The 24,177-nt window shown below is 35.2% G+C and overlaps 6 protein-coding genes across 7 annotated transcripts in view; 2 read left to right on the forward strand and 4 right to left on the reverse strand.

Moving 5' to 3' along the window:
- Positions 1-1,773, reverse strand: part of LOC100635154 (solute carrier family 15 member 1-like) — a 4,375-nt gene extending 2,602 nt beyond the window's left edge. Inside the window, exons 1-9 of the mRNA XM_019999031.1 lie at positions 1,669-1,773; positions 1,549-1,620; positions 1,425-1,498; positions 1,283-1,367; positions 1,010-1,151; positions 862-954; positions 626-816; positions 493-573; positions 133-445 (exon numbers count right to left, since the gene is read on the reverse strand). Of these exons, the coding sequence (XP_019854590.1) occupies positions 133-445; positions 493-573; positions 626-816; positions 862-954; positions 1,010-1,151; positions 1,283-1,367; positions 1,425-1,498; positions 1,549-1,620; positions 1,669-1,717 (1,100 nt within the window). The 5' untranslated portion in view covers positions 1,718-1,773. The remainder of the gene's footprint in view (positions 1-132; positions 446-492; positions 574-625; positions 817-861; positions 955-1,009; positions 1,152-1,282; positions 1,368-1,424; positions 1,499-1,548; positions 1,621-1,668) is intronic.
- A 168-nt stretch (positions 1,774-1,941) lies between these two features.
- LOC100635278 (MAGUK p55 subfamily member 6-like) lies at positions 1,942-5,516 on the reverse strand. Its single transcript, XM_019999027.1, has 18 exons — positions 5,393-5,516; positions 4,872-4,929; positions 4,623-4,816; positions 4,481-4,555; positions 4,276-4,434; positions 4,094-4,169; positions 3,960-4,045; positions 3,839-3,907; positions 3,563-3,694; positions 3,458-3,519; positions 3,357-3,397; positions 3,246-3,305; positions 3,119-3,199; positions 2,987-3,067; positions 2,752-2,842; positions 2,596-2,704; positions 2,419-2,550; positions 1,942-2,365 (listed from the first exon to the last, which is right to left on the reverse strand). Exons 2-18 carry the CDS (start codon positions 4,927-4,929, stop codon positions 2,189-2,191), a joined length of 1,683 nt encoding a protein of 560 aa, XP_019854586.1. The 5' UTR covers positions 5,393-5,516; the 3' UTR covers positions 1,942-2,188.
- A 50-nt stretch (positions 5,517-5,566) lies between these two features.
- Positions 5,567-7,997, forward strand: LOC105313482 (MAGUK p55 subfamily member 6-like). Of its 2 annotated transcripts, none has more exons than XM_019999028.1 (13): positions 5,567-5,662; positions 5,713-5,849; positions 5,894-5,962; positions 6,012-6,095; positions 6,159-6,296; positions 6,359-6,523; positions 6,565-6,627; positions 6,695-6,891; positions 6,941-7,038; positions 7,096-7,182; positions 7,228-7,314; positions 7,371-7,573; positions 7,620-7,997. In XM_019999028.1, the coding sequence occupies exons 1-13, from the start codon at positions 5,635-5,637 to the stop codon at positions 7,902-7,904; spliced, it is 1,641 nt and encodes a 546-aa protein (XP_019854587.1). In that variant the 5' UTR covers positions 5,567-5,634; the 3' UTR covers positions 7,905-7,997. The 2 variants fall into 2 exon arrangements, with proteins under 2 accessions (XP_019854587.1, XP_011405262.2); XM_011406960.2 differs by having other exon boundaries at positions 5,568-5,662; positions 6,565-6,639.
- On the reverse strand, positions 7,911-14,633 carry LOC100635403 (mismatch repair endonuclease PMS2-like). Its single transcript, XM_019999026.1, has 23 exons — positions 14,386-14,633; positions 14,145-14,334; positions 13,414-13,516; positions 13,285-13,365; positions 12,741-12,829; positions 11,632-11,710; positions 11,482-11,576; positions 11,333-11,432; positions 10,567-10,651; positions 10,443-10,522; positions 10,267-10,376; positions 10,014-10,069; positions 9,690-9,967; positions 9,449-9,642; positions 9,365-9,401; positions 9,258-9,314; positions 8,694-8,767; positions 8,534-8,634; positions 8,418-8,486; positions 8,328-8,365; positions 8,170-8,274; positions 8,084-8,119; positions 7,911-8,025 (listed from the first exon to the last, which is right to left on the reverse strand). The coding sequence occupies exons 1-23, from the start codon at positions 14,615-14,617 to the stop codon at positions 7,960-7,962; spliced, it is 2,355 nt and encodes a 784-aa protein (XP_019854585.1). The 5' UTR covers positions 14,618-14,633; the 3' UTR covers positions 7,911-7,959.
- A 15-nt stretch (positions 14,634-14,648) lies between these two features.
- Positions 14,649-21,031, forward strand: LOC100635530 (sodium bicarbonate cotransporter 3-like). Its single transcript, XM_003388080.3, has 14 exons — positions 14,649-14,867; positions 15,027-15,176; positions 15,239-15,368; positions 15,420-15,604; positions 15,689-16,053; positions 16,183-16,428; positions 16,485-16,559; positions 16,699-17,058; positions 17,104-17,739; positions 17,803-18,102; positions 19,110-19,361; positions 19,416-19,484; positions 19,543-19,719; positions 20,504-21,031. The coding sequence occupies exons 1-14, from the start codon at positions 14,747-14,749 to the stop codon at positions 20,891-20,893; spliced, it is 3,456 nt and encodes a 1,151-aa protein (XP_003388128.1). The 5' UTR covers positions 14,649-14,746; the 3' UTR covers positions 20,894-21,031.
- LOC100635655 (mitogen-activated protein kinase kinase kinase 13-A-like) lies at positions 20,974-24,149 on the reverse strand. Its single transcript, XM_003388081.2, has 8 exons — positions 23,746-24,149; positions 22,486-22,606; positions 22,241-22,435; positions 21,987-22,197; positions 21,837-21,943; positions 21,564-21,794; positions 21,418-21,513; positions 20,974-21,368 (listed from the first exon to the last, which is right to left on the reverse strand). Exons 1-8 carry the CDS (start codon positions 24,095-24,097, stop codon positions 21,047-21,049), a joined length of 1,635 nt encoding a protein of 544 aa, XP_003388129.1. The 5' UTR covers positions 24,098-24,149; the 3' UTR covers positions 20,974-21,046.
- Positions 24,150-24,177: the final 28 nt, after the last annotated feature.

Below are 24,177 nucleotides of genomic sequence, written 5' to 3' on the forward strand. Positions count from 1 at the left end.
ATACGCTGGAGAGGTTTCTTGAATATGTTACAACGGGCAAAGAGAGGATATATAATAGTCTCAAATATTGGGATGAAGATGATGATAAATATCGGATTAAGGGACGAGACTTGATCGGGCAAGATGACAAACTTCCCAAAGCGTCCGTCTAATCTCAAAGCCTGTAGTGTCCATCGTGAACCTTGCTGATCAAATAGTGCCCAGAATATTGGCAAAGGCAAAAACATAACAAGCACACGGAGCAAAAGCCAGACATCAAAAACAAATTTACGAGAGAATTTTGGACTAGCATTGTCCATGAAATTACGAGTATTTTCAATCTTTCCGTACTTAATGCGGTGATAAATGGCATATCCAACTGACCATGGCACTTTAAAAAACAACATAGCTGCCTCTCTTTTTGGCTTAGTTATAACATACCACTTTGTGCCAAGGATAAAGATACCTAATAATAATAATAATGAGGATAATTATAAATGCATTAATGCATACCAACTGATACAATCATTAGAACAGCAGGAACTCCAAATGCTAGGGGGAAGCACTCATCTTCACCAAAACAGGATACATAACCTAATAAAATGGACATCAATGTCATTAACAATAATAAAGATGTACAACAAACCTCTCAATACTGGTGTCAGTAGAGTTGAGATAAGACTGCCAGCATTAATCGAGAAATAAAATATTGAAAAGAACACAGGGAGCAAGTGAACATTCTTTGACGTAAACTGATCACCACCAAAAGCTGATACACATGGCTTAATACCACCAGTACCAAATGCTATTACTACCATAGCAATTGATGCCAAAATACTGAAATATTGTTATGAGAATGAGAGACAAAATAAACTAACATACATGTTAAGGACACGATCAGAGCTAAATGGAATGGCTGAGATAGCCATTAAGACATTACCAACGGAATAAAGTATGGAGAGGCTTAGAATAGTCCTAAAAAGTTATTATTACAAAAGATAATAATCTACTTAATATAATCAGTACCTACCCATATTTCCCCAAACAGCTATCAGATATAATGGCCCCAACCAGTGGCAATAAATAACAAAGGACAATAAAAGAATGGTAAATTGCTGTTGCAGAGTTTTCACCAAAGTCCAAGAACATTGTCAAAAATAGTACCAGTACAGCTACATGTATGAGATAGAAAGTGTGTATGAGGAAGAAGATAATGAAACACAAACACACATGTACACATGCATATATAATATTAAGATAGAAACAAGAAAGGATCAGAAGGATGGAAGTACAATGTATATACCTCTCATTCCGTAATAGCTAAATCGTTCACAAAACTCATTCCACATGATAAAGAATACAGGGAAAGGGAGCTGGCAAATCTTGCACTGCATAACACACAAAGACACAATGATTAAATGACACAATGATTTGATACGACTTACCCAGACTCTTCCCCATGCCTTACCAGACAATTTACTAAATCTACTTTGTTTACCCACAGTAAGACTCTTCTGACCTACAAAGAAGTGTGTGAACATTCTTACTCTTAAACAAACCCAAACAAACCTGGGAAACTTTCATATTGCTCGGTATCGCCCTTGGATTGCTCAGTGTCTGTATCGTACACACATGATGTATCTAGAATTGAATACTAAACAATGGACTATCAGTGCTAACACCTGTAACCTTTGTGTTCCTCCAGAAGGCTCTTCGTCTGGCTCTCGTCCTCGTCCATTATTGCGAGTCTCCTCCGAGATAACACTGACACGCCCTAAAAATACTAGGACTTTGGAAATTATTGAACACCACCGGATATGTAGAGTAGTATGATCAAAACGATACTTGTAGGTGTCAATAGTACATTTTGGCTACAAAATCCATTGAATAGTACAGAGTGTAGTATTTTTTTGTGGTAACATTTAGATAGGCACCTGCTTATAAATTTAACAACACTAGGTATTAAAATAAAAATTAATTTTCTCATAAAATTATGATCAAACCAAAATTAAATTAGCACAAAGTCAGTGCACAAATTGAAAAATTTAAAATTTGTAGATAATTAAAAATAATTTTTAAAAGAAAGATTCCACACAGCACATCTCGTAATGGTTAGATTAGAAGTTGTAAATTATTATGCAGTTGTGTTGATTTTTGAAAAAATAATTAGAAGCAGTGTCGTTCTTTTTTAAAATTAATTAATCATTCATCACATTATCCAGTTGCTAGGAACCCAGCGTTTACCATACGAGTACAACCTCAACGCAGCACACAGTTCTTCATAAGCAACATCAATGTTTTCATTAACTATCGATGCATCAAAGTAGTGCGAGTAAAGATTCTCAATGCGACAAGACTCCTGATAGCATAACTCAAAGTCTCTTTCCTAAAAGAATAACAAAAATTGCTTTTTAGACTCCATCTCTCACTCTAACTTACATCTAATCCAGAGAATCCACCTTGCTTATCAACCCGGGCTGATCTATGCAGTCTGCGTACACTGTCAGGACTAGAAGCTTTAATGAACACAACCAGAGGACAGAACTGGCTAGTGCGAAGATGCTTTAATGCCTTTACCTGTCAGTAAACTAACTGCCAACAGGGTAATGCTCTTACTTGTGGATGAACATCAAGTACACATATCTTGGAGCTATCAATGGCACTTTGGATTGATTCTGCCTTTATGCCATACAGATGCTCTTTGTGCTTACCGAATTCAATAAATCTGAAGTAGGAAAGCATTACTAGGAGAGTTTCAATGATGACACTTACTTGTGAAGCATTATGTCTTGTCTCATTTCATTCTCAGAAACAAAATAAAAGTTACCCTGGTCTTCATCATTTTGAATATCTCTAGTAGTATCTGGTAATAGAAAAAGAATACTATAATTATTTGTAAAATTAGGAGGAAGTAGTAAAGACGAGAGAAGGAAATGCATGTACATGTGTACATGTATATGTAAATAAAATAGTGCAAAACCATAAGGAAGGTAGGAGAAAAACTCACGAGCATTCACATCACAGTATCTATCTGGATATTCTGCCAATAGACGGGTCTTAAGACTTCGTCTGCCAATGTTGGGAGCACCTACATATAAGAACAAGCACATGATTGAGAAAGAAGACCAAATTTACTTACCAATCAAAACTAAAACTTTGTACTGAAAATCTTCTACCATCATTACAGGTTCATACAACACCATGTCATAAGATTCAAACTCTACAATACATAATGACACTAATACTAACATAGATACATTACAGACCTCCACAATGGTGAGAACTATACATAACTTTCCTCTTTGGTTTCTTCTTGCCAACACATCCTGAGAAATGCCATAAAACACAAGGTCATTTTTCTGTACAACTTTACTTACCAACAGTTATTCGTCCATCTGCAGAATTAAATGCTTTCCTCCTATGAAAATATTTACATGACAATGATGACATGTGATCCCATCATAATTACTACACTTGCCTCTCCTCAAGCATTCTACTAGGTATTAGGCCAGCAACTTGATTCTCACCATATTTAATGGCCTGCTAGAATAAAAGACTGTTCAATGTGTAAGGAACACATTACCTGCCACCAGAAGCTATCATCTTGATTCAATACTCTCAGAATGTCTCCCTTTTTAAACGAGAGCCCAGCTTCTTGTGATGGTATCAACTTGTCACCTCTTGGATCATAATCAAAATGGGCTTTCATGAATATCTAAAATTAGTAAAAAAAGTAATTAGTTTTTGATTGTAAGAGTATTGATTTGATACTAACAGGCTCACAATGACTACAAGAGTACATTATAAATTCTATAATGCTATTATTTTACTATTATGTACACATGTATATCTAGCTCACATCAGTTAATCCGGCGGTTTCCTTGAAGCCAGGTTCCACTCTTATCACAACAGAGCCAGAGCTATGTTTCTATAAAAAAGATTTCACATCAAGCAACTGATGAATGAATATAACATCTCACAAGCATTGCTTGTAGATCGGCTGGGCTCATACTGTCAACCATTTCACCATTGACTTCAACAATACGATCACCAACTTGTAAAAGGCCTAGTAATGTAGAATGAAACATTTTACAACCTTTAACTCATTTCTAACCTTGTCTATGAATAAGACCTCCATGTAATATTCTTGCTATGACAAGTTTATTGTTTAGTAGCTTTAATGTTACTCCCTAAAGAGGAATAGATGATGAGAAAAGGAGCAGAGAGAAAGAGAGAAGAAAGAATAGATTACAATTATGAATAAAAGATAGAAAAGAGACAAAGAGTTAAACTTACAAGTGGTTCATTTGAGCTTTTGTGCAAACCAACAGTACGGACATCAGCTCCATTACCTTTCCTGGCAGATCTGGTTTGAGGATGAAAATGAGGATCAAAGGCTGGTAGCTGAGTCTCATATGCTCTTTTCCTAACTTGATCATGTACTGACAAAATAGACTAATACAAAATATTTTATAATAAAAATGATTTACAAGTGTCATACTTCTAAAAATGGTTTTTGAAGGAGGTCCATCAGCTCTGCCTCTGTCTTATCACTACAAGGGGTGTGAGCTCTTAGCTACAGTACATAGGAAGACGTTATAGAGAGTAATAAAATGCTACTGATTTGTATCATCTAATCTTACATCATGAATGGCATCAGTAGCACTCCCTTCTGGTTGATCGAAACTCTGAGAGTAAGCAACTTTGTCATTTATGTCACAGAGCGTTTTAAAGCCAGGGTTACTAAAGAAACTCTTGAGGAATGTTATATCATCTTCCTTTACGAAATCTTCTTCTTGCAACAATTTAAGTGCTTTTTCTAGCTTGACTAAAGTCTCTATAAGTCAAGATGGACAAAAGCTAATGAAGCGAATATTAGTATCAAAACAAACCTTTAAAATTCCCAATACAGCCACTGTCATTAGGTTGCAGGGACTCCGTAGTAGCCATCTATCGTGATAGAGAAGCCATTAATGACAGGCCAATCAAATTAGGCCCCAATAATAGCAGACATTGGAATGTGCAACTATAGTTACTGACACAATGAACAGCACATAGAAACATTATGTCGACATTTGTTACATGGCAGTGACTGACACAGGCACAGCATTAATATGGAAGAGATCAATGAAAGTAATAATGCTTTGAAAACCTCCCACGTTCAATTCAGTCATTGGGTTATTATAACAGATTGAGGCAGTGAGCCTAGTGAGGCTCACTTGTCCTCAATGGTACATACTGTTACACACTAATACTATAAAATCAGTAGGCAATCAGTAACAAATCCAAATGCTAATTCCCAATTCATAGCTATCGCCTCGGGTATTACTCATGACTATAAAATACTGGCCAAGTGCCAATTCCAGGATCTTGCAAATGTAAAAAATCTAATAAGTTTTATAACTGTAATTACCTAGCACTCCGAACCGAAAGAAACTCCTTTTTCTTCCTTCTTTTCCTTTACTTAGTGAGTCCCGAGTTTGTGTGTGTGTGTGCCCCTTCTTCTCTCCCACAGTCACATTCGTCACATTCCAGAAGCAATAATTAATCAAAGCTAAAGTCACCACACCTACTTCCGACACTTGAGCCACACCTACTAGGATTTGTTTGCATTTGAGCCACGCCTGCAGACTTGCATCTTTTTGAAGTCATATCATGGATTTAGAGGGATTAACTAATGAAAGTAAGAGCCTTGCTACTGCTTTCCCTTCATACCCAAGTAATTATTAAAAGGTTCCAAGAAAGGATGTGATACAAAGGATTTAATCTCAGTTGTGAATGAGCTCAGCCCATTTTACCAAGGCCCCAAAGAAGATTTGAAGTTTTTGGAGACTTTCCTGCATTCCAGCGAGTTTCAGCAATTAATGAAAGTAAGGACCTCCTGTTAGACCTATGTTGCAGCTCATGTTTGTAGATACACAGCAAAGTGCAAGATGTTCCACCAAGGGATAAACCAAACCAATCGCTCACAATACTTCATATGGTATCCTGTTTCATGCATATCCATTATTCATAAATGGACACTATTGTAGGTACTGTATGACTTGGAAGAGACTTATTCAAGTGATGCTGTGTGTGCAGAATTATACAAATGTTTAAACTCAGTTCATGTGCATGTAAGATTATTCCTTTGGTACAACTTGGCTTACGTTTAATAATCTCTATTTATCTTGCTACAGTCAGCAATTATGGCTTATGATAAAATCTTAAACAAAGACTATGCTCCGATTCCTATACATCCAGGTGATTATAAGAAGCAGGAAGAGAAAGATCCAATAATAACCGTGAGAGTAGACAAGGAGGATAATGAGCCATTGGTTAGCTAAACCTATAAACACCATTCACTCACTGTAGGAGAATTGAATTAACTGCTTTATAGGGTATAACAGTGAAATCAGATTCAAATGATAACGTGATAATATCTCGTATCATTCATGGGAAAGTTGCTGATCGTTGTGGTATTCTTAGAGTTGGAGATATTATACATGAAATTAATGGATACAGTGTTTATGGAAAGACCATTGATGATATTGCTGATGAAATGGTAAGAAAAAACTCAATTTTTTCATGCAATGTTCCTTGTAGTCAAAACTGAGTGGAACAATAGTATTTAAAATATCGTCTCCACAAGAATATCGTTTGCCACAAGTAAGGCATCAGGTATACTAATGTGTGGCATAGATTATGCTTAAGTAATGATTAATTACCATTCTAGCCTGTGACTTATGTGAAAGCGTTATTCTCTTATAATCCTGATACTGATGCTGATTTACCCTGTGCTGAAGCTGGGCTGCTCTTTAATAAAGGAGACATCCTTGCAATTTTAAACAAAGACGATCCTCACTGGTGGCAGGCTAAAGTTTATGACACGGCAAAAGTAGGATTAATACCGAGCACTAAAACAAGAGAAAGGTATTGTACAAACAAATTATTTTTTATTTATCATTATAATTAACAAAAGGTTTGAGTACAGGAGTACTTTAACGATGAAAGATACTGATAAACGTATCAAAAGAAGAAAGCCCACTGAAGTTGAGTATTCACCACTCAATTGTGAAAGTAATAAATACAGTAGTATTTCCTTTAAATATTCACTAATACTACAATTCACTGCAGTTCAAGGTGGTCATGAATTAGCAACATATGAGGAAGTTGTGAAAATGAAACCGTTAACATTACACCCTCGTCCTTTGATACTAATTGGTATTATAATATACTTACCATTGTAGCTCGTTTATTTTTTGTCAGCTCCTACTTGCCATCCTTTCTCAATGAGTGAAGTCAAATTCAAACTGATACAAAGTGATCGTGATAAATATGGACAAGCAATCATGAGTACGCAAATACACAATGATAAATACCATTATGAATCAAACACGAATCTTTTGTAGGTACCACACGTCCACCAAAAGAAAATGAAATAAATGGAAGACATTATCATTTTGTACAAAAAGAGGAATTCTTAAGGTCTCTTCAATCAAAACAGATGCTTGATCACATGGAATATGCTGGGCAACACATTGGTCTCTCTATCAACACTATCAGGACAGTGATGACATCAGGGAAAACCTGTGTACTAACATTATCTCCCAAGGTAAGTCACACTATATAGCATGACTCTAATGATATCAACTACTCAGACTTTAAAAATAGTACATTACATTGCTGAGCTAAAACCGTATGTTATATTCTTTGCTGCACCAAGAAGATCAAATGCTTGGCTTAATGTTGGATTAGTGCAAGAGCAAAAAGACATTAAGAGAGCACAGCAAGAATCGGATGAGATGGAAGCTAGATACGGTCAATACTTTGACAAGACAATTGAATACGTAAATGTAGAGCAAGCCTTCATTGCAACCCAAAGGACAGTGGCAGAAGAATTGCTCTCAAAACCACAATGGGTACCCTCTGTGTGGTCAGCTTGACTATTGTACAAAATACTCAAAACAGTTAATAACATAAAATGATAAAAGTGATTAATTATTTAATGTCCAACTTTGATATATCTATTAAATGTCTGATAGTGGGTCTACCATGCGGACAGTTCTAAAATGAAAAGACATGATTATTCATAAAGAAGATACAGTAAGGTTTGGTGTCTAACCCAGGGTTGGTCCATTTCAGCCATGTGAGCAACAATCTAAGGAATCACCACACATCATCAAAATTATAAAAAATTACTTTGATTACCTTTGACATCTCCTTTTTACCAAGAGCAGTACCAATCATAATTGAACCACGACAAGCACGACTGGCCAACATCTTTGTTACACAGTGTGGTCTCACCATTTCACCCAGTACAAATAATAATCAGTATAATGATAATAATAACAAGTATTGTTACTTACTGGGTAATCAGTCAATAAAAAGATCAGCTCTTCAATTTCTAAAAAAAACAATAAAAAACACGCATATAAAATATAAGACAGTTTTCTAACCAGAAGTTCCCATTGACCAATTTTTACTAACTGGTTGCTCAATAAGTTTCACTCTTTTAGTTGGCGGAGCTATATTCTGTAGTGTAAATGTACAACATTGAATAATGTGAACATACCTTCTTCATCAAAAGAGAAACGAAATCCATTCTTTTCAAAAACCTCCAAATTGTCTTTAATGACTGACTCACCCACAGCAGTAACTTCAACAGGCAGTGGACTAACAATTAGATACATATGATACAGGTAATGTACACAGCACATATTATCATCATTTACTGTATCAATGACTGATGCTCTAAAACAGTGTCTCTTTTGAGCCTTTCAAAATTGTACTTTTCATCAGTTGCATGCTACAAATGATAATACATGTAGTAAGCTATAAGTCACATACTGCTGAAGTCTACCGAATGAGAGCAATATTTGGTGAATTTGTTTGGCTAAGCATTTTATTCAATTTTATACAGGTGATTTGAGCATGATCAGATTGAAACAAAATGGCAGATTTTATAATGGGAATTCCTTCACAGAATCACAAATCGCCAATACTAACTCCTCACAATTACATGTAAATCAACTTGTTTAGGCTATAGCCTTACTCGTGGCAGATGGGCCCTTGCATTGCATTACCAGCAAAAACAAAGTATTGGATTACTAACAACCTTTGGGTAACCACCACCACACTTACCATGACAACAACCACAATAATTCTTGCATGTACATTTTGTAGTGCCAACAAATCAAAAATAGTACTTATACCTTTTGATTGAGGAATTACGGCTCATACATGTACATTTATGTTTATTTTAACAGAGAGATATGAAAACAGAAACATGTACATACCTGGTCAATGATAAACAGGTCATTGTCTAACTTAGCTATAATAAAACCTAAATTGAACTGGAGGAATAAAATAACAATAGCATATCAATCCTAGTCTTCCACTATACCTGGCCCAAGATTTCCATTTCTTTAAACTGCTCTTTGCTGTATAAGAAGAGAGTATGACATATAAAATGACACTAATAGTGTACTTTAGTTCACGTTTCAATTCTTCTTCAGCATCTTGATTACTGTCAGGCCTAATCTTTGCATGAAAATACCGTCTCTTACTCTCATCTCTTTCTGTTGATTCATTCTTATGCTGAATTCGAGATACTATTTTATCAATGTCAAAAGTCACTTGATGCTCATCACTGACATGATGATCTTTACTAAAAGAAGAATCCTAATGTTCTAAGTAAAAAGGATATTATAGCTAGCACTCAATCTTACCATATCATATGTTATGTGTTCAATGCGAACATCTTTCTCCCCATTAGTAAGATCAATAGAATGACTGACTCCATTCTTTGAACTGTCAGTAGTAGTGTGACTGGAAGAGCTGGATTTTTTAGTTTTCAAACAAGTAGGATGAAGAACAGGAGAAACGATACCAGCAGATGGCTGACACTTAGAAGAGGGAGTTGTACAGCTAGTTGATTGCTGATTTGGAACTGAAGGTTTTAAGATTACTGGAGATGACGTAATACCAAATGATGTCAAGCGAGACTCTAAAATCACCAATAACATAATCAATGTATAATTAATATTTCATACGTTTTTGGCTTGGCTCTTCTTCATCAGTACTCAAACTACTGGAGGCAGACAATGGTCTATAATTAAATAAAAGATAATAATAATTCATCAAAATTATGATATAAAGTACATAATGCACATGTAAACTGTTACAAAAAAAATCGATATGATAAGACTATTACACACATGTAGGCTATTTTAGTACTTTTTCTTTATACAAAAGCAAATCTCAATGTGTGAATACAGTATAATCAAATACAATGTACCTGTTTACCTTTTAATTCTTGTAAGCTTATTATCATCAGGAGACAAAACATGCTTTGTATTGCTGGAGATTGTTGAGACTAGTCTCTGCTCTGGCTTAAACATTTCCAACAAAGATGCCTGGGAATCAAATATGGAATCTTAAATACTAAATCTACAATACACGCAGCATTATGTCTAGTCTACCTTTAGAAAAAACAAAAGAGCCTTTTCTTCTTGTAACATCACTTGACGTTTATCAGGAGTCACATTGACATCAACAGATTCTATAAGGTAACATTAATTATGGATCCTTTATATGCTATTATACCTCTCTGTGTTGATATGTTCAAAACAATGAATGGATATTGATGGGGATTGAACATGTGATACACTTCATTGACAGTTTTACTCAACTAGAAAAACACCAAATGACCACAACATTGATGATGCAGAACAGATGAATAATAAACCATTTTATTGACACATACAGTTCATTCACACGAGTGGGTACATTATAATAATGGGAGTGGCCATGATATTAATGGGTGTGGTTCAGGAAGCATACCGTATAGTGGGTTTATTTCAAGGATAATAATTTTTGCGAATGGCCTGTATCCAGAGGTTCACAGAGTTAATTTCCGAGAATAACCACTTTTCTGCCGTCTTGTGCTGTATTAAATTGATTTTCAAGAAATTAAATTTTGCGAATCTTCAAAAATCTGCGAAATTTGCAAAATTTGTTATCCTCGAAATAAACCAGCTATATGGTAATCAATATTCATCAAAATTCCCAATGATATCTTGCAATGAAAATTATCTGAAACACAATTGACAAGTCATTGGTTGATTTTAATTCAATGAAAGTTTTGGCACACACAGTGACTACTGACTACACAGTAACCGAAATCAGTAACTCATTTTAATACAAAATACAAAATTGACAAATAGTGCATTATGAGACTATAATCATAATTACTACACATGATATAAGTGTCAATAAACAATTATAGTAAACACAAATTATTTACAGCCAATGCATGCTTCCCTAATAATTACGCAGCAAGCAATAATGCATTATTAACATTGTCAACAACCTTTGAATGATCACAAGGCCTTCCATTAATGAAAAAGAATTGTCTGTCAGTGCTACTTCTACCAGACCCATGTTCACACTTAGATACGAAACCGCTGAGCCTAAATAATGCAAATACAATATTAATCAAAATATAAATCATGCTCTCACTTGAATTTGCTGTATAGCTCATGATTATCAGCTCCCTCATCATCAATAGTAAGAATATCAAATGGGCACTCCACTATTGACACAATGCTTTCAGTCTTTAAAACAATAAGAAGCATTGAAGTATAAGTATCAGTGTAATTACACACATACTTGTTTGGGTCCAAAGACACACGAAATGTTGGAAATGATTTCAGAGCCACCAGAGTTTGAGAGTACAAGTTGACGTTTACTATAAGATTATATTAGTAACAGTTACAGTATTATGAAATACTTGACAGCTAGGCTGTGGTTTCAGTGTCAATTATAGGCAACATGGATTTGTGTATGAATATCTGATGCAAATATTATCATTGCTATGTAACTGTATTATTATTATTATTTCATCATGTTGATATCAATACAATAATTCTAATAAAATACTAGACATAAAGCTTAAGGTGAGGCAGGGTTTTGGTATAATGCCCAGCTTCTTGCCAGTTTATGATTAACTTGCTCAGTAGAGCTTTGTAGAAACCCTGATCCATGCTATTTTCCCAAAAATGACTTAGGAGAAAATTCTTTATTTTATAAATTTTTTGATATATATACAGGTGCTTATGTTGCGTAGAAAGTTTGAAATGATTTGAAATGATTCTGACCAAAATTGAATTTTTTTACGAATTTTAAAAACCAATTCAAAATCAGGCCAATGGCCAAATTTCGCCAAGAATGACTAAAAGAGAATCCTCCATTTTAATAATTTTTTTCTGATGCATATACATGTTCTGATATTGTGTGTCTATAGTTTCAGCTGATTCCGATCAAAACTGATTTTTTATGAATTTTTAAAGTTATTCTAAAAGGCATGCACTATGCTTGTCTGCTCATAAAGTGTGCAACTATACTTAGACCGCTTTGCAGGACACCCTGAGGTGAGGGTGAAAATTACCATCACTACGTACTTACATGTATGTGTACATGTACACTGTAAATCCTCAAATAAAACATCCCAGGCGTCTACATGTACTTCCTTCATCAAGTTCTTTTCCATTTAAGGCAGGAACTCATTCAAGACGAGCATTATTAAATAATAAAAATCCTCTTAAGAGGTTTCTTCAATGCTTTCTTCAGATTTGTATGCATCAGATTATGAATAAGAGTTTGCTTAAGATAGGCATTTATTAGGCTTTTTTTGAAAAGCCCACTTAAGACCTATCTTTTATATGAGGATTTACAGTAATGGTACATAATTGGTTTTAATGAGCAGTACACAGCCTTACATTTTTCCTGTCTGGTTGTAGCAGGTCACTTTAACTTGTTTTGATATGATACAATAGCCTTGTAACATTTGTATCATACGACCATACTCCTATGAAGAAATTTAGAACTTAATTAAAATGTGCTAGTAAAAATTTGATTTTTAAAAAATGTTATAATATTAATTTTAGCATGCACAGACAATAGTCAGCTAACTCAGCTTAGTTACATGTAACTAGTTTATATTGTGGCCTCAAATTTTCATGGTTAAAATTTTTTAAATTTTTTGTTGATGCTAATATAATTTTAGTAAAAATAATTTTAGTGGATTTAATTTGGGCCTTAGACTATAGTCAGTAAAATAGCTATTAAATTAGCTAATTCTTTTTTAACTGATACTGATGTTTGGATATTTAATGTAGTAAAAAGAGGATTTTTGAATAATACATATGCCCTTAGGCAAAGTAGCAAAGGATGCAATGAAACTATACAGTATACACCATATACAACTATCCCCATTAACTTGCACAAGCACCACCCATTAATATTAATGCTTAGTTACAATACCTTTTTCAAATTGCGATGAAATTCTTTTTGCCGAACAGGCAGAGTACAAAACAGGTTATTAAGAAATACCGTCGTACCTATCTACACGTATGAGAGAGTTAGCATTATATTGAGCATTGGTTACTTGACCTCTCGAGCACATTTTGTCTGAAGTTTAATCCGTCCAGAATGATCATATTCTATATTTGAGCCAGCAGTCTGACCACTGGTACATGTTGTTATTCTGAGATTACTAAAAAACACAAATAGTTACATGCATCTTCATGATTTCAAACTTTGTAATACTTTGAGGTAAAAAATGCATAGACATTATAAGCAAAATTTAAGTAACATCATACAGGTAAATTTGCATTCTTAGTAATGATATGTGGGTATTCTATTGTGTAAGCTTCTAATTGTAAAATAATTCTTCATAACTATTTTGTTAATTTATACTAAGTTGAAAGTGTTCCAGTATGCAAACAGAAATCAGTATAGTAACTGAAAAGCCAACCAGTCCTGCCAGATGGCAAATGTACTGTACTCAGAGTCATTAGCAATGCAATATGTCATGCATACACAAAAAAGAAATAATTATTGTAAACATTAGAAGTGAGATCATGAGAGACAGGATGCATATTTCATTTCAATATCCTGTGGTAATTTCAACTATAACCACACGAAACAGGACAAGGCATAAAACAAGATTTAAGTCCAAATTACTCCAATTATAGTCTTGGACAACTCATATATGTACATAAAGTACAAAATGACAAGACAGTTGAACTCTAAATGCTTTATCAATAAATTCCCTAATAAAGCATAACCAAAACTCCAAATACAAAACTAGGGGGAAGTCATACAATACACCATGACCACACCTTAATGCACATAATGAGCTCAATGCTTCTCCACGAAAACCAAACGTATTAATGGTGGCAATATCAGAAAAATCTGTTATCTTGGAAGTGAAATGCTTTAGTGTCAATTTCTGATAATTATCAGGATGAACACCAGACCCGTTATCTGCCACTTCAACAACTTCAGAGCCAAACTCCTTCAATCTGACTTCTACAATAGCAGACACATGATGATTAACACATTTATAAGCCAATGAATCACCTATACTGGTAGCACCCGCATCAATGCTATTCTCTACCAGTTCTTTGACGGCAACAGCTAAACTAAGGACAACCTGACCGGAGCAGATCCTGTGAACACTCTCCTTATCAATCCTCTGTAAGGATGACATGGATGACATGTATCTTGTATCTTTCCACAAAGTTCCACGTGTGTAGCCACACCCCTTGTTCATACGCGTATGTGACTCTTTATGACCGGCCATGATGTGCATGTGACACTCACAAGCAAGTGCAAAGGACAATTAAAACACTTTAAATACCGAGTCTTCCTCTTTATATGCCTCTTCATGCCAGTCCTTAGATCATAGGCCACGGCCACCTAGTCGCTCGTTGTTTTTATCATGGTTTCTCGGGGTAGCTATGAAGGTGGGATCCTATCTCCCGTCCCTGAATTTACTGCTACTCAAGAAGGAGACCGCTCCGACAGTAGATTACCTGAATTCGATGAACAAGACTACAGCAGTGAGCCATAGACACAAGTTTTATGTATCACACTTTAGGGAAATGACTAGATTAGTGTAATTATTTTTATCAAAATTAGATTTACATGTATGATGTACATACATGTACAAGTACATTCACATCTAGGCATTAATAATTTTTTCTTAATTTTTTTGCTAGGCCACAGAAATGTATATGTTGCTGTTCATGTCCCATATTCTGTACCACATCATAAAAAGCACAGGCGAAAGCACAGGAAAAAGTTTCGTTTTCAGCAAGAAGGAGGATCTGGTCGCAGTACACCACTGGTGGAAGAAGTGGATCATTTTGGTACGTACATGTACATGTACCTGCATTAAAAATAGCATAACTTATCACTAAAAATTATATAGAGCGAAAAACTCCTGTTGATCCTTGCGACCGTGTCAAATTTATATTGGGAGAAGATGGCGAAGAAGAGGAACAGTCATATCACATATTCACTGAGCTGGAGGAGTTGTGTGTCAGTGAACATGGGCAGAAGTGAGTGCATTGTCTCTTGTGGTATTTTTAAAATGATTTTATGATTTGTAGTATGGAGTGGAAGGAGACAGCTCGCTGGGTCAAGTTTGAGGAAGATGTTGAAGAAGGAGGAGAGAAGTGGAGCAAGCCTCACGTAGCTACCCTCTCTCTCCATAGTCTTTTTGATCTGCGGAGCTGCATGTTGAAAGGGACCGTACTGTTAGATGTAGTCGGTACAAATTTAGAGCATATTTCTGGTAAGTCGTTGCATTCTAGTAATATTAGGAAGTTGGCCTGACTGGTTTACTCACATGCATATTTACGAACATTTCCTTCTTTAGATATTGTTGTCGATCATTTGGTTAAGACTAATCAACTCGAAGAGGAGAACAGAGATAAAGTGAGAGTTGCACTCCTTCATCGACACAGACATCACAGCACCAAGAAAGAGTCAGACAAGAAGAGCCGGTTCCCAAACATTCGTTCTCTTGGAGACATGGTATCCAATCAGACAAAAAAAGATGAGAATAAAAATAGCCCTGCTAGTTCACATAATGGCCTACTGGGCTGGCTTGGAAGACAGAATAGTAATAGCAATAGTGATACTAATAACAAACAGTTATCTGATACTGCACCTGACTCTGGGAAAGGATCAAGTTTTCTTAATGACAGCCAGAAAGGAAATCATGATGATTCACACTACAATGTTAGTACATAACTCATGAATTCACTTTTGCTCTTTCCCTCCCCTTCCTTACTCTATCTACACTTTCTCACATACACATACACACATACATGTACATTATTTCATTATCAATTTCTGTCTTTCATGCAGTTTGATCATCATTTTATGAAGAAGCTTTTGCCTGGCTCTGAGGCATCGAATGTGCTTGTGGGAGAAGTAGATTTTCTCAAACACTCCATCATTGCTTTTGTTCGTTTGTCTGAGGCTCAGATGTTAGGAAATTTAACAGAAGTTCCTATTCCAACAAGATTCCTATTCATATTGCTTGGTCCAAAGGGAAACCACGAGCGATATCATCAAGTGGGAAGAGCTATTGCTACTCTAATGGCTGATGAAGTAATAATAGCTTATCATTTAGTATCTATTCTACTGTACTTGTGGCAATACTGTAGGTGTTTCATGCTGTGGCTTACAAAGCTAGGAACAGAGGCGATCTACTTGCTGGTGTTGATGAATTTCTGGATAAAGTGAGTCATCTTTTGTTGTTTGTTTGTGATGTGAGGATTTTTGTTGTGTATATATGTAGACCATAAATGGTACGGTCTAGGAGTTATGTCCTGCTGTTGTACATAAATGTGTTTGAGTCATTGTTTTATGTTTTTAAAGGTCACAGTCCTGCCTCCTGGTGAATGGGATCCTGATATTAGGCTGGAACCACCTTCACAGGTTCCATCGCAGACTAAAAGGATGGCTGGGAAACAAGAGTCCAGAGATCAAAACCCAACCCCCACACCTCCGGTTACTTTTTCCAAGATTCCATTCAAAGGACTTTATGATGATGCAAAGAGACGCTATCGTAATTATCTGACCGACTTCAGAGATGCAGCCTGGGATACTCATCGTAACAAATGCAGTATACTGGCATTGCTTACAACCATTGCTTCTATCATCTTCATATATTTCGCTAATATTGCACCGGCCATTACTTTTGGTCAGGTACTAAGTGAGAAAACTGGCCAGTATATGGTATGTACATGTGTGTGATTAATCATTACTGCTTTGTATGTGTAGGGTGCTGTTGAGATGATAATTTCTGTTGCCATTGGGAATTTTGTTTATTCACTAACGGCTGGTCAACCGTTAGTAATCCTTGGTGGCACTGGCCCAACACTGATCTTTGAAGACATTCTCTTTCAGTTTTGCAGCAGTCGTAATATACCATATCTTGAGTTCCGTTTCTGGATTGGCCTGTGGACTGCTCTGTTTCTTATGATCTTAGTAGCACTGAATGCTAGCGTCATTATGCGAATCTTCACCCGTTTTACTGAAGAAATATTCTCAGCTCTCATTTCGTTCATATTTATATATGAGGCTTTTGAGAAGATCTGGAAGATTCACTTAACAAATCCTTACAATGGCTACTTCTGGTATCCTTTCTGGGGAAGGACCTGTGACTGTTATGAGTATGCCAATTCGACTGAAGTTGGAATGGATCCTCCTACAAATGCCACTTACATAGGCTCATACTGGAGTATTAACGAAACTTTACAGAACACCTGCAATGAAGACTACCTTCGAGCCTGGGTGGGAGCTGATTGTGATTTGAGGAATGATGTTTTGTTTTTCTCTATCATATTATTTATTGGGACTTTTGCTGTAGCCTTTTATTTCAAACGTTTTAAGGAAACGCCATTTTTTCCCACTTGGGTGAGTTTTTCTATTTATACATGTACATGCATTGATAATCACTATTTTTAATATTATCCATAGGTTCGTAAGATCATTAGTGATTTTGGTGTCCTGTTGTCCGTCATTATTTGGGTACTTGTCAATTATTTTGCACACGTAGAGAATGTACCAACACTAGAAGTCCCTGACATACTAAGTGGTAGCAGTTTATACGATGAAACGACAGTGAGGAAATCTTTCCTTGTCCATCCTTTTGGTAATGGTCTGCCTGGTTGGGCACCAATCGCTGCTGTTCTCCCTGCTCTCCTGGCGACCATTCTATTGTTCATGGATCAACAGATCACAGCACTGATTGTTAACAGGAAGGATAACAAACTATTGGTGAGTCTGCATCACAATGTAGCTCTCTTGTATTTAATGGCACTCCATTGAATTTAACAATGTTAGACATTGCTGCCAATACTTGGCACTTATTGATGCATCTGGGTAGCAGTAGGTATGTTTTTCACTTCTTAGCACTCTTCCTTTATAGTAAACATGCTTTTCTACTTGAAAGACTTTTGCACTATAACACCATCAGGTTAAAATTAATGTGAAGCACAGAGTATGGGCACTTGTCTTACAATGTACATGTACATGCTGCCTGTAATAAAAATATATTCACCTTTCAATGCAAGGATGTGGCGAAAGCTATTACTCTCATTGCCATTATGTACATACATGTATACTGTATCTAAGAGCGATTTGATCATTCCCAGTTGTGTATTCAACATGGAAATAACTTTTGACTTGTGTTTTTAATACGATTCACAAACTTTGTCCCCCCCTAGCATGTACATGTACATGACATGTACAGTGTATAATACATATACATGAACGTGTACATGTATGTAGCGTCATTTTCCAGCATGTACAATACAATATACAGTGCATGCATGGACATTATATAATGGATCAAACTTGTTTGTACATGTGCTAACTAATTTATGCTTGTTACATAATATGTTTGCTGATTATAAAGAAGTTAAAATTATTCATATTTTGTCAATTTTTATAACGTGTAATGTACATGTACTGCTATGTACATGTATTGTGTACATGTATGTGTCATTTTCCGTCATGTTATTATAGCAAAAATTTTCTTAGCATTTACATTGTGTTTATGTTATTTTTAAATCTATTATTGTTAATACAGTGTATATAATTTTTGTTATTTTTGGGCTCACCATAACTTCATATAATTTAAACCTCATCTAGACTGTATACATGTCTGTCACACCCACAACAAATGTACGTGTATACACAAATTTAAATTTTTTGCGTGCATGTAACTGTACATGGTATTTGTGAGTTATGTGTATAATAAAATTTTTTTGTTGTTACTATAGAAAGGATCTGGTTATCATCTCGATATGTTTATTGTTGCCTGTCTTATTGGATGCTTCTCTTGTTTTGGTCTTCCTTGGGTTGTTGGTGCTACTGTCCGTTCCATTGCTCATGTACAGAGTTTATTCCTTTATTCTCCAAGTGCTGCTCCAGGAGAGAGACCAAAGTTCCTTGGTGTTAAAGAGCAACGCGTGACATTATTGTCAATGTCAGTGTTACTAGGTCTTTCTATTCTCATGTATCAAGTTCTTAAAGTAAGTGGATGCAATTTTTTGCTGTTCTTTATAAGCGTCATTTCTATCTACTAGTTGATTCCTCTTGCTGTTCTCTATGGCTTGTTTCTATATATTGGAGTTACTTCCTTATTTGGTGTGCAAGTAAGTAAACATGCAGCTCTTGATGTCAGCACTCTCTTATTTTTTTTCTTTTTTTTAGTTTGTTCAACGTATTCTTGTAATATTTATGCCTGATAAGTATAAACCAGATGAAGAATATGTCCGTCATATACCAAACCGTCGTCTTCATTCTTATACTTTAGTTCAAATACTCATGTTGCTTGTATTGTGTATGTTTAAGGTCATTACACAGATCAGCATTATCTTCCCGATTATGGTGAGTCTCTCATTATTAATAAAGTATTTGCATGTACATGTACATGTTGCTTGTGTGGATACTGTGTGATAAATTGTAGAGTTGCACCGATACAGTAATTTGCCGATATTTCGATTAACAGATTATACTGTACAAAAACTGCCGATACAGATGTAAATACCGATTAAAAAGAAATATTTATTTTTAATAAATCATTATGCAAATGCATGTATTTTGCAGAGAACTAAACTTAGCCAGTTACAAATTGCGGACTAAAAGTGAATTACTGCCATATTGACAAACTTTTTTGACATTTTTGGATCATGTGGCTGGTACAAGTGTAGTTAATAACTTTTATTAATAAGTTATTAATAGTTATAATAATCTGCAATGAAAATAACCGATTCAGATTCGATAAAAAATGGCATATATCTGCAGATTCCGATTATTTTATCGGTAATCGGTACAACTCTAATAAATTGTATGAAGGTGCGTTCTCAATATGTTGTGTTGCTTTTTTTGCTTTTGCTATGCAAGCTCTGTTCTCAGGCATTAAGTATTGCTAGTAAGATCATAACTGTGAAACACTGTTTGCGTACATGTACATGTATGACATGTACTCCTTTTTAGAACATACATTACATGTACATGTATGTATAAATTTAGTCAACGTTCTGTTTGGTATTTTTTATGAAAGGATACTGAATACTGATTACTTTTGCCACCTAAACCTCATGTTAATAATAAACTTTATTTATCACACATTGTTGTTACTTTCATTTTAACATACGCTTTATTATTTTAGGTCCTTCTGTTGGTTATCGGTCGTTGGCTAGTAGGTTGGTGTTTTCCGAAAAGAGATCTCTTGATATTGGACGATCCTATTCCAGACAAACTTTATTGCCAGCGTAAAAGCACCTGCTGTGAAGAAGGAAAAGAAGACCCGGAGAAAGGAATCGATGAGACTGATGGACGGGTAGCGTCTGCTGATACCGGTATCAATATCACACGCGAAGTTGACAGGTGTGATTTGTGGCACATGGTTCATAAGCTTGACAAAGAACCTATAAGAGTTGCTAATAGTCTTGCTTTGCAGCATAATGGTGGAGTCCCTCATAACGTCGAGGTTGAAATGGAGGTACAAGATGAGTCTGCTACTCCAACGCTATCCAGCTTCAAAAGTACTGAAATATAACAAGAATCTGTCTTGTGCAAATTAAAATTTATAATCAAATGTTGCTGTAGTATTTATTAAAAATATTATTTAACCAAAAATTAATATAAAAAGGGGGCACACACTGTTTTGTCTTTATATAATCTATATCACAAGGAATTGTTGCTGTTTATTTTATATGTTATCTGATGAATGGCCACTAAATGAATGAGCTCTTCGATGTCCACTTTTTTTAGAGAGTGAGATTTTGGTGTCATCCAGCCTGCTAAGAAAATCCTTTATTGCTGGGGAATAGTCTCCAGTCTCTGTTATAAGTATTTCAGGGGATAGGGAGGATAAGCTTCCAACTTTAGAAGTTGTTGCTGATGAATTCACTGTTGATGGCCTTCTACCTTTTGGTATAGACAAAGGCTTTGAAGAGGGAAGAGAAGAAATAACACTGTCTACTGCTTCATGTTGTATATCATTAGTTCTGTGCTGTAACTCATTTGACAACCTGAAAGAATAAACGTTAAATTATTATTTAAAGTGATTATATAATCTACATTTCAAGCTCTTCTTTTTTGGCAGCTAAAATGTCACAGAGTTCTGATGCAATAGCTAACTTCTTTTCATACATTTCTCGTACTTCTCTTGCATGTCTAATAAATAATAAGAAAACATGGAGAAAATAATAATTGCTATTTTTTACCTTAGCTCTTCATCTCTCATCATTGCAATACGATTCACTTCATCATGAGAATTAGAATGGAATTGGAGATTTTTTGTAAGTCCATCCAAACAAAGAGATATTTCAGTTTTCCAGCTATCTTGCATTTGAATATATTCAGCATAGTCAAACTTTAGGAACTCTCCAAGTGCTATTACATTCAACTCTTCAATTATTTGACTAAAAGATGGTCTTGATTTAGGCTTCTGTTGCCTAAAAGGTATAATTATGGGCCACGTAAAGTAATTTTATTACCAGCATTTTTGGAGCAGTGATTTAAGATCAGAAGGGCAACCAGTAGGTATGGGCAGACTCAGTGTAGTGGATCCAACACCATAAATAACAGCTCCATGATTTAAATCCTATAACTGTGGAGTCAATAAGCTTAAGGTATAATTATGTTACTTTATATGGTTCTTCACGGGTTAGTAATTCCCAAAGACACACACCAAAAGACCAAATGTCTACCTTTTCACTGCATGGCTCACTCCTTATTAGCTCAGGGGCCATCCATGCTACACTTCCAATTACAGTCATTTTAGTAAACTGATGATCAAGAGTGCGGCTAACACCAAAATCCGTTATTTTCATAGAATGATTGTCACTCACTAACACACTAATATGGTTCTAGTTAACATACAACTATACTGCTCACTTACTTTAGTGACTTTAAGTCTCTGTGTATTAGCTTTTTGGAGTGTAAAAATTGCATACCAGTACATATTTCACGAGACCATTGGATCACATCAAATGGCATTATTTTTGTCGAAGTCTTTCTGATATAATCAAATAAATTACCCAATCTGCAGTATTCCATCACAATACAGTAGCAAGGTGGTTTGTTACATACACCACTGTAAAGTTACACACATAAAGTGATCTCTAATATCAATTTGAGACTTACAGACACTTGACAATGTTTGGATGGGATAATTTGCGTAATATCTTTAATTCTGTTTGCTTAGGATCATTAACTTTTTTAACAGCTACTTCATTATCACGGTACTTTCCACTGAAAACTGCACCTGTAATGGTTATTGATGATTACCGATCATGACATGGCAAATGTTTACTGTAAAATTAGAATTGTAAGCAAACATAATGACACATCATAAAAATGTAAGGCTTTCCCCTGTGTACACAAATATAGAAATAATTGAGTTAAATTTAGGAACACAGTTGCTCTACCATCTGTTTACTGTATTGAGTAAAATTCTTTTGCAACTCAGTGGTCTACATTGCTTTACAAAATTTTGATTATAATTAAACTAGTGCTGCAACAATAAATCAATATTGCAATTATTGTAGTACTATTATATCTAATAAGATATCTTTGCAATATCAACATTTTAGATATAAAAATATCGATAATTGACATAAAAAGAAAATACCACATGCTCAAAATTGAAAAAGAAAAGGTACATTTTCGCAGAACACTCCAGCAATGGATATATCCTGAGTGGGGTGTTACAAACAAATTTATGTTCTATCTAAAGCCAAAGTGCCAAACATCACATACTGCACATGCACAAGTCTTACTACATGCCAACTCAAGATACTGAGAGAACTTAGAGAAGAACAAAGTACAGTAGAGATGGGTAGCAATAAAACAAACCTTGAGAGATGGCTAACAAGGACAACAAACCTGCTCAAGCTAGTTTCTTGCCAGATGAAGGACACCAGCTTGCATATTTTTTCAGTATGAAAAATAGCTTTTTCACAGAATGCAAAAAGTTTCTTTTAAATTTATGCAAAGTGAACTTTTAGTGGCTCAGCAAAAATATTGCTTTTGTGATGTAACACACATCAGGTTGATGTTTTGATTTAATTATCCACCAAAACATCTTTTCTCACATTCACAAACTTTTTTCATTTACAGACTTTACCCATTCACACACAGTCACATTATGATGGAATATAATATGCAGTATCGATATGACTAATGCAAACCAAGGATAGCAAACTATTGTTGCTTAAATACAAAATTAGTTCTAGTTATGAAATTTAATTTCTAGTTCTAAAGTAAAAAGATTTTTAGATCTAGTTCTGTATGTTCTACTTCTACTCAGTACTGAGTTCTTAAAATTAAAAATTAAATACTAGTAGCTTGATCTGGTGCCAAATTAAACAATACTAGCTAATGTGAAGATGCATGCATTGATACCTTGGCCTCCTTTCCCAATGTATGAAAGCTCTCTTATATCTTCAAATGGTATCTCCCAACTATAGGCTTGTCCTGCTTGATCTTTCTTGAAATATCCCAGAGGATTCAGATAATTTACCAGGTTTTGAACAACACCTAATGTTTTTTTCTTGTACTCAGTAGTAGAGCTTCGTCCTGCTGTTAATGATAAGCCGTCTAGAAGGTCTCTGATGCGACTTTCCTGCTCAGATAATTCCATTCCCATTCCTGCAGAAGAAGCAGAAGGATCCGCATTTACTTTAGCTGTCGCTTGAAGCTCATCTGTGTCTGACAAAGGTGGATCTCGAGGTGGATCTTCTTCAATATCTTCCATTTCTGCAAAGTAAGAGCAAGAAAACAAAGTTTTTCCTTGACTCAGTTTTTACAGAGGCACGCCTATAAATAAATTTACAT

Source organism: Amphimedon queenslandica, unplaced genomic scaffold (genome assembly GCF_000090795.2).
Source record: "Amphimedon queenslandica unplaced genomic scaffold, v1.1 AMPQUscaffold_13294, whole genome shotgun sequence".
NCBI lineage: Eukaryota > Metazoa > Porifera > Demospongiae > Haplosclerida > Niphatidae > Amphimedon > Amphimedon queenslandica.